General features: G+C 49.4%; 1 protein-coding gene across 2 annotated transcripts in view; it reads left to right on the top strand.

Moving 5' to 3' along the window:
- Positions 1-1,974: 1,974 nt before the first annotated feature.
- PPP1R16B (protein phosphatase 1, regulatory subunit 16B) overlaps positions 1,975-9,845 on the top strand; it is a 39,981-nt gene continuing 32,110 nt past the window's right edge. For both annotated transcript variants that reach the window (XM_009704409.1, XM_009704408.1), the window contains exon 1: positions 1,975-2,221. In XM_009704409.1, the coding sequence (XP_009702711.1) occupies positions 1,975-2,221 (247 nt within the window). The remainder of the gene's footprint in view (positions 2,222-9,845) is intronic.

The raw sequence follows: 9,845 nt of genomic DNA, 5'->3' as shown, positions 1-9,845 counted from the left end.
GGGGGTTTTTTTTGTTCAAGTCTATCCTGAAACCCTCAAAATAAGGTTTGCAGGTTCTGCTGAAGCTGCCCTTGGCCTTCTGTTGGCCATTTACTGGATAAAGCGACTGCTCGCGGGATCCGCCTGTGTGCTCTGGCTGAGTTTGTTTGTTTTCAGTTCTCAAACCAATTATCTCGCGGTGGAAATGGTCTGCCTCGCTGTCAGTCTGCTGAGATATTTATAGGTAAGGTCAAACCCCTGTGAAAGGTCTGTAGCAATGTTTGGAAGGAGTGGATGTCTCAACGTTGCAAAATTCACTGGGACATGGTGGATGTGCTGCGTGGCATGGACATTTCCCTGCAGCTCCTCACAGTAATGCCCTCCCGATTGGGCTCCTTCACCCTCTGAAGAGGGATGAAAGGTGGCTTTTCCTGGCTTGGCTGGATGGGGTAAGGTTTGGTATGCCCACCTGGGTCAGGCTACCTCTCTTCTGCTCTTTTTCCCATAGATGCTTTGTGTCCATTGCTTACGAGACTGTTGCTTCCTCTCTTTTGGAGGAGTGCTTGTAAATACTTAAGCTCTTCACAGCTCTTCACAGTCTCCCTTCCTCATCAACTTCTTTTTTTTTTTTCCCTCCACCCCCCCATCCAAGCTGGCTGAACCATAAGAGCTCTCGTCTCACACATGGTTAGTTGCAGCTTACCTCGATTTGGCTCGCTCACCTTACCATTCGATGGGTCTGTTTGGAAAGGACTCGTTCAATTTGCTCGTGACATTGGCTTCGTTTCAAATGCACCTTTCCCTGTTGGACTGCTCCTTAAATCAGGGACGTCTTTCCTCCTCCTGTGCAGCAGATGACCGGGCGGCTGCCTGTGGGTTCCCCGGTTGATCGCTCTGTGGGTAGTGCTGCTCAGAGGTCTCTGATGTCGTGGTCACACTGAGAGTCTGGGGCTGTGATTTAACTGCCCCCATTGCTTGTGGAGCCCATACAGCAAAACCAGAATAAGCTAGTGTGTGGTGAAGAAAAAAAAACTGAAGGAAAAGAGAAGTGAGCACAAAACCCCATGTTTTTAAGTACCTGAGGCAGTTTAAGTGTTAGTAATACCTCCCTGGGAGCCACGTCCTATCCGTCTGCCCTTGGCTAGGGCTGGGGTGAGAAGGGGCTGATGGATGAAGTAGAAGAGCGCAGATGATGATGCTGGTGGGTAGAGCTCCTCTGGGAAAACCTGCCTGGCCTCGGGGCTCTAGACAGGTAGCCCTGTGCATCTCCAGCCTCTGGGTTATTTGTGCCAGGATGGCCTCGTCTGGTGTCTGTGGCTGCCCTGGGCTCTCTTGGTCCCCTCTGCGCTGTGTTTTGCTGCTCGGACTGAAATGCTTCAGGGAGGCGGCTGCTGGTGTGCGTCAGCGCAGCCTGGTCCTGGCTGTGGTGTTGGGGACAGCTGTAACGAGGGGTGATGGTAACGCTGGAATGGCCCAGCTGGGGGGCAGGATGTGTCGCAGTACTTGATTCTCTCCTGAGTTGTCTGAAGAATGATATCAAATACTACAGAAGATCTTTGCTTATTAAGATTTTCTTCTGCTACATTGAACTATAGACGTGAATGAATTGCATGCTAAAAATACCGCTTAGCCAAGAGGGTTTTTCTTGGGTCTTTGGAGTGGGTGAAGGGTGGAATCACAAAGGCTGGTGAGAACAACCAAGCGATTAAAGCGCAATTAAGTGAGCTGTCTTTTGAGATGGTAGGTGTTGCCTGTCGTGTTTTCCAAAGGGTTGGCCTTAGTTGCTTGTCTGCACGGGACGGTGAGAGTTGATTCCTCACACTTTCCTCCTCATTTCAGGTTTCCACCAGATTCTCATCGGACGTTACGATGGGCCCTTCCCAGCTCGGCCGGAAGATGCTGGTATAGCAGCAGACAGCTGCGATCCACAGGACCTGCGGTGGGACGTCGTTTCCCGCTGGGACATCCTTCACCCCCTCTCCCTCGGCAGAAGCGATGGATGCCCACGTGGACCTCCTGACAGAGCTGCAGCTGCTGGATAAGGTGCCCACGCTGGAGAGGCTGCGGGCAGCCCAGAAGCGGAGGGCTCAGCAGCTGAAGAAATGGGCACAGTATGAGAAGGAGATGCAGCACAAGAAGCGGAAGCATGAAAAGAAGAGAAATGCTGTTAACCGAAAGAAAGTGTCTTTTGAAGCCAGCGTTGCTCTGCTGGAGGCTTCTCTGAGGAACGACTTGGAGGAAGGTACGGCACTTGCATCTGGTAATTTCTTTGTCTGGCTATGTGTGAGGTCCATGTAGCGCTGTGGTGAGCAGAGGCATCTGTGTTGACGTCCATGGACTGGACTACCCTTGACGTGGTGTTGATCTCTAGAGTGTTGCCATCGCTGATATAGCTATGGGGTCCTTAGAGCACTGTGTGACACCGGCGTTACCTAGACTGACATCAGGAGTGGGCGCACAGATGCCAGGATAAAGCAGGAGTTACGACTGAGATTTGAGGAAAGGAGGCGACTTTCATCTCTTTTCACACTTTCTACTTACAGAAGGTGTGAAACACTTCTTTGCCTTCTGGGTGTGCCTCTCTTAGTGGTTTTATAGAAGTCTGTCGTAGGGATTTACATGTCAGTGTAAACCTCTTCAGCTCCCCTGCTTGGGGGGGATGGATTGAGAGCTACATGGATGTACGAGTTTTTTCTCTATTCAAAATACTGAAAAGCATGGCTTTGCTTAATGCTTCCTATAGAACAGAACTGCAAATTGTTCAGAAATTGGTTTAATTGCACCATTTCAAAGTAGATCAAAGTGCTTTGCTTTCCCTTCAAAATCTGAAGGGAGGAGTTAAAAAAAAAAAAGTCTAAAATTCAACTGCCATTAGCCTCAGCACAGCATGGGGGGAAACCTGTAAGGTCTGGGGAGCCAGAGCTTATTTCTCTGCAGAGAAGTAAAAACATTTCTCGGGGTTGCTACTCTGCCAGGTAGTGAAATTGGTGTGATCTTCCCGGTGCCCTGGTATGGCAGAAACAAGGGAGATGGTTAGGAAACCTGGCCCGTTGAGTTGCATCTCTGGTAGTGAATGTTGCTCTTGTTTCCAGCTTATTTTGCAAGAAGCAGTGTGTACTTCCCTGGTACATGGGTGGAAGGCAAGGACCTCATCTTGTGAGGAGTCTCCCCAAAGTCACGTCCGTGTCTCTGAGAAGGCCTTTTGTGCATCGTAACTTGTCCTCCTGTGCGTGTTTTGCACCTGTTTGGAAATGGAGCACTTCGGTGGCGGACGGTGATGCTTGCCTGGGCAGTGTGTTACAAGTGTTTGCCAAGCCCTGCTGTCTCTGTGGTTTTGCCTGCATTTGTAAGCCTCTCTCTAGGAGAGCAGACCTGTGATAATGCCCTGGAAACTGCAAGCTTTTATTTGTTTCTTCCTCGCTTTAAAGGTTTAACAGTTGCTTCCAGCTCTTTACTCTAGTGAACCTGTGTTTCTCACTCTGAGCCGTTGTGGTCTTCTAGGAGAGCCCCAACAGTGAGACCAGCTAGAACCCTCCTGTGAAATTGTGTCTGTTGGCATTGCCTGAGATGACAGATTTACGACTTGTATCGCCTCTGCCTGTGCCGGCAGATACTTGGTGGGGTATGGCTTTGGGTTTTGTACCCAGCTGCCCACCTGTAAGTGAAAGGTCGCAGCGCTGGGGTGGATAACGGGCATTTCGGCGTTCTCCTCTTCGTGCAGCGATGGTACCTCTGCTCAGCACTTGGGCTGGAGGGTGTGATGGGGCCAACGGGTCTGCGAGAGACCCAGCCTTGGTTTGCTTTCTGGCTTTGGATCTGGGCAGTTTGGAAGGAGGAAAACTCCTTCACTGTCCGCCTTGCAAACATTTTCTTATTTTGTGAGAGATGCAGAAGTGGCGAAGGCGTTTGCAAACACGGCACTGATGGAGGGTGGATATGCAGTGAGCAGGCAGGGCTGGCGAGTGTTCGGGCAGTGACATTAACATGCCGGTGTCAGGTCCTGTAGGCGACAGTCTTACAACACATGTGGACATGGATACTTTGCTGTTGGGAGTGTAGGAGCTGAGCTTTCAGCTCACAGCTTCACTCTTTTCCTCCTGTAAGGGAAAACCCGTTGCTGCAGGTCTCTTTTGGTACTATAATTGTGTTGACCTCTTTCCGTAGGCAAGCCCAGGTAGCGAGCTTTAGCCATCGATTGCTCTTTCCGATGGGATGCTGGCTACACCGAATGTGATAAAGGCACTTCCCTGCTCGGTGGAAAAATCCACCTCTCCACCCGCTGGAGAGGGCAGGGGCACCATCCCTGGTGCCACAGGTGCTTCCCCTGTGTAGCTGGATTTTTCAGATGCCTCAAGTTTTAAAATCTGATTTGTTTTGTGGTCAACTAATTTAAGTCCTAAAAATAGTGTGTGGGCAGGTTCTGTCTTTGTGGGACCAGTATAAAGGGGAGGAGGGGACACAGTCAAACCCAGATACCAAACTGGGAAAATTCCTTATCAGGTACCCTAGACCAAAGTGAGGGAATTTGTGGGCTTTTGGAGGTCCCCAGTGATTATTTTGGTGTATGAATCATCTTTTGTTTCCATGTGGGAAGTGGAGGGGGAGGTGAATTATAAATGATTAAGACGTTGAGAAGCACGAGGAAGGTGAGAGAGCTGGAGTGCAGTTGGCACGCGTCACCTCCGAGCTACCTCTGAGCAGGCATGCCATTTCCATTCCTTGGTACTTTTCTCTACTTTTGTATTTATTCTTAACGTTGTCATTCCTGAAGAGGGAGAGGGGGTGGTAGTAGGTGCTGTGCAATTGAGGAAAAAAAAAGCAGAGTTGGATAGCGAGTTGGCTCTTGTCCGGACGGTGTCTCGTGCTGTGGCGTAACCTGCAGATGGAGGAGGATGGTGGGTCCGAGCCCTGTAGGATGGAGCTGGTGGGCCCAAAACCCTGCCCTGCTCTTCAGGGAGCAGCCCCGTGTCCCTGAGAACCTGGATGTGCTGATCTCGCTGTCCTTTCCCTGTGCCTTGCCCAGATATAAGTGAAAGAGCAGAACTTGTTTTGCTCAGCTCACGTGCACCCCTGGGTATCTGCAGCACCTTCCCTCATCCCTGTTTCCTTCTGCCATTGATGGCATGGCCACTGGGCTGAGCCACCCCGGCTTCCCACCTAGCCTGTGACCTCTCTGACTCTGCAAATGTGACAACCTCGGAGAAGAGGACTTCTTTCCCATGTAAGAAATGCAGGTTTGTCCACAGGCGACTGGGCGTGTTGCAGAATTGCAGTGTCTCGGTGGTGGTGAAGCAGGACTGAAGGCAAGGGCTCCTAGGGAGCATCAGCCCTGGCATGGGCAGGAGCTGCACAGGGGTGACGGCTCCTGCCTGCTTGTTCCTTGCATCTTCTGCAACAGATCTGTCAAAATATCCCAGGTTTAACAAACAAGCTGCTATTAAAAGCTCTTTTGGATCTCTGCTGACAGAACGAGGGTAGGGAGCACGCTGCAAACATGCTGGTGGCAGATGTGAGCGGACAGGCACGCTGGGGAGAAGTAGGTGATGGGCAGTGACCCCAGACCGAGGGTAGCGGTCCTCCTGGGCTGCAGTGTGCTGGCTGGGACCTTCGGTTTGGGAAGCTGAAATATCTACAGACAGTTCACGGGTAAGCTCCAAGGTGAGAGCAGAGCACTCCCTTTTGCCATACTGGACCCGCTCTGCTCTCTCCCACGGAGGAGCTGGGAAGGGCGTGCTGCGGAGGGGTGTCAGGCACAATCACCGTTAGAAGTGGAAATATGTTCAAGCCCTCACCCAGTCCTAGGCATGATCTGAGCTGGTTGCAGGGGGACGGTGCCAAGGGGAGGATGCTCGGTCCACACAGAGCTCACAGGGAGCGGCAGTGTTGTATACAACCTCTGGGCTGTTCTAATGGCTGTGAAGGAGAGTGGCTTTATAATGCAATAAACCAATGCTTATAAAAGCTACCATACTAATTGCAAAGAAATTGTAAGTGCTGCTGAAGGCTGTGAGCCTCCCTGCAAAAGGTGATGGACTGAAACCATGGGGAGGAGGCTGGTCCTGCCATTCCCAGGGCAGCACCTTGTCCCCAAAAGCTGCCCTGGCTGCTCGTGTCCAGGTCTTTCTACATCGCTGAGCTCCTATAAAAGCAGCCCCAGAGTGCAGGGAGAGGAGCTGATGTTCTGTAAATTGAAAAAAAGAGATCCCATAGGTGGGTAAAGTGGTTGCCTGTATAGACGCGTGGCATTTGCTGCCTGGAAGTCCCTTTGCACACCCAGCCCGTTTGCAGCGGGAGCTCCCACTTGAATGACAGAAGCTGGAGGTGTTCACGTTAGCTGGGGAGTGAGCTGTGTTCCCTTCAGTGAACCAAGGGAGAAATAAAGCCCCCGAAGGACTGATTCACCTTCCAGCAGTGCTGGCGGTGCCCTGGTTTCTCTAGCTCTTGATGAGAGCTGTCTTCCCGCGGGCACCCCCTGCCCCCCGGCCGTGGCTCCGGGAAGCATCGCTGCAAAATCCTTCAGCTCCCACCTTCTGGCACTACATCCTGCAGGCAAAACTTTGTCAGAGTGCTGCATAGAACAGCGTTTCTGCAAAAGTTTAACCATGCAGATCCTTGTGGCTGGCGAGCCAGAAAGTGAACGAAAACTCAGGTTTGATGACCTTGGACTTGGCACCCAGCAAAACGGTTCCCGTTAGCGGAGCAGCAGGCGCAAGCTTGGGGCTGGCTGGGTCCTGCTCCAATGTGGAGAAGATTTCCTCAGGGAAGGTATAAGTATTGCACAGCTTATTCATATAAATACATTCCCCATGTTTCCCTTCGTGCCGACCCTTAAATCTCCTGTAAATGTGTGGTAACGACAAGCATGGTAAACCCTTTTAGGAGCTGTCCCGAGGCAGCTCCTACTGCGCTCCCTTTCCACCTCGCTGGAATAAAACCAACTTTGTCATTTGCAAAGGCACTTTAAAAAGAGGCCCTAATTAGTGTCTATAAATTGCTGTCTTTAACCTTTCCAAGTTGATGTGATCTGTTCCCTTGTTACTAAAAACCTTTTATGAGGTGCCTTAATTTTCCACCCACATTATTAGTCTCCTGAAGCTTTTTACATGGGGTTCCTGTGTCCAAGTCTATCAGCAAGTGCATTTATCTGTCTGAGAAAATTTTTCTCCTGGGTTTCATGCCCTTTGAAGGGCTCTGGGGGGAAAAAAGTGAAAAATATCTTTTATCGCCAGCAGTCTGAGTGTATATCTGGATATTTGGGGAATGACTCGAGTCAGAAATGAAAAGCTTCTGTTCAATAGAAAAGACATTTCTTGAGTTTTAAACTCCATAGGTGCGGAAAGGAAAGCCGTCCTCTTTGGGGAGCTGTGTGTGGGAGCCCTTGGCAATGATGGATTTTGTTAATTTTGTTAATGGTGGTTGATATGGCTTCCAAAAGCAGAGTCACATATTTGGCCACATTTAACTTGGCTTTGTCATGCAATCTGGATGCGATGCCAAAGTGGGGTGGCTTGCATATGGCAGCCAACTAGATGGCATCTGGGAGCACGAGCAATATTGAATATGCAACTTTCTCTGTTGTCATAACAAGTAAATAATGTTTCTTTTTTTTCTGACTTCCTGGAATTTCAATCAAGTGGGAAAATTATTTCCATTTCCATAAGAGCTTGAAATGCCAGCTTTTCGGTTTGGAAATTAATGCTGAAAGTCCTTCTTAGGTTTTCCCAGTATGAGACCCTCTCTCCCCCCAAATCTGGAGTCAACTTAAACATTTTGTTTCAAACCCTTTCTTTAAACAAAAAAGTTTGATCAGAAATACTTTTTTTAAAAAAAATTATTTTTTAAGTAATAAAACAAGATATTTCCTTAACTTCAGAATGTGTTTTATAAAATGTGACACCAGCTGTTGTAGAAGAGCTTTGGTTTCAGAGCTTTGGTTTCAGCAGTTCAAGCCTCTTCTTAATCCCTTCCAGAAGGATCGAGGTGTCTGTTCTCGGGGCGCTGGCTGTTCCATGTATTGAGCATCGCTGCTTGCTGTTTCAAGACGTGCGAGTTGAGAAACAGGCTCTTTCCATACCTACAGACCATAAACTGCATCTTTTGAGTTTCTTGATTCACAGCACAAGCAGTCTCCCTCCTGTGCCCCGTGCAGTGAGCAACTGCTTTTCTTGATGAAAACAAGAACTGAAAACGTGCATGCAAATGCACTCTGACTGTCCTTGCTAAGAAACGGTGATGTAGGGATCCTGGCTGGAATTTTTTTGATCAAAATTTAAACATGCATACACACACACCCCCGCCCCAACCTCTTGCAGGCCCAGCTGCCCACCCCCACCTCCGTGGGCACATCTTTCCGCTTGCACCTCGTTTCAGCAGAGCACACGTTCTCAGCTTGCGTGATGGAAATGGGCTGGTTTCACATCGTTTCGGTTTCTGGCTCTTACACGTTGCCACCTTCTGCCATTTCTGATACCACTGAAAATATTTCTTATGTACCTTGTCATAATATTACAAGATAATGAGTAAAGATTGGATTCAGATGACTTGTCCCTCCGGTAAGGACGGTCTGTTTGGTTTCACGGTGTTTTAAATCAAAGAGGGATGTCCAATGACTGTTGCCAATCTCAGATTTTGTTTCGTAGTAGAAGTGGCTTAAATCACTTAATCGGCTTCTAAAATCTGGCTACAATGTGTTTTGGAGGGGAAACTCAGAACCGGTGTCTCCTTGGTTGCATGTACCCCTAAATCAAACTGGGCATTTCTCTGGTTTATTACTGTTGTCGGTGGTTGCTTCTTAACCCAGCTGTGAGTAAGGAGTATTCCCTTTTGAAAGGAGATCTGGACAATGGGGAGTAAAGGCTGAAACTCTTAGGGTTGTGCATGCAAGGTGCAGTAGGTAGGATATATAAGGTCACCATCTGCTCTGTAAACCCTGCCCGGCCAAATCCCAGCAGGGAGAGCTCAGAACGCAACGGCCGCCTTCGCCAGGAACGTCAGGACTTTTGTCAGCCAAAGGCAGATTATCGATGGGACCTTAATTCAACCAGGTGTCTGGAGATGTTCGTGCATACAATCAAGTGCTAAATCGCTGGCATTTAACCTTTCCCTTCCCTGTCCTGGCTGCTTTGCTTCCAATGATGTGGAGGCAGCCTTGGATGGCTGCTTATTATCCGATATCTACAGGCTGCCAAATGTCGAAGCCAGAACTTCCCAATCTGAGCCTGATAATACTTGCTGGCTTTTTCTAGCCAGTAACTTCCCACTTTGGTTGTCCTTGTGATTTCCCTGGGGAGATCACTGCCTGCCATCCGTGTGAGGGGGAATGAAGGCATGGATATGGGTCGCATCAAGCACTGAAAGCAGCACGCTTGGTTGCCAGCGGGGTGGGATAACGGTGTGGAAGGGCTGATGCTACAGCCCAGCCGGCTCCTTGCTGCGAGGGGCTGTGACATGGGGTTTCTTGCAGGTAACTGGCTGTCTTCCAGGTGTGTGCTCTTTCCTATGCTCCTGTTAACCGTGTGTTTTGTCCCACTCCAATAACAAGAAACCAGAGAGTGTACATAGCAGCTCAGTCGGGGACCTCTGGTATCTTTTGCGTAATAAGCAGCGGCAACCCGGAGTGAAATATCGTCTGTTTTCCCACCTTGGCCATGGCCTCTGGTAGCCAAGGCTCTGTCTCGCTGCGGTGCTGTGTTGTGATATCTAATCCAGTTCTGCCAAAAGGACGTAAGACATTAGCCTGATCACTCCTGAGAGCTCTCTGGTACCTGGCATTTTGCAGCATCATCCTGTTTTCAAGTGTATTCTGTGGGGAAAAAAAAAAACCAAAACCAAAAAAAACCAACACACACCAGGAAAACAGGCAAAAA

This window comes from Cariama cristata, unplaced genomic scaffold (assembly GCF_000690535.1).
Source record: "Cariama cristata isolate BGI_N322 unplaced genomic scaffold, ASM69053v1 scaffold17057, whole genome shotgun sequence".
NCBI classification, from domain to species: domain Eukaryota; kingdom Metazoa; phylum Chordata; class Aves; order Cariamiformes; family Cariamidae; genus Cariama; species Cariama cristata.
This window is presented reverse-complemented; position numbering and strand designations above follow the sequence as displayed.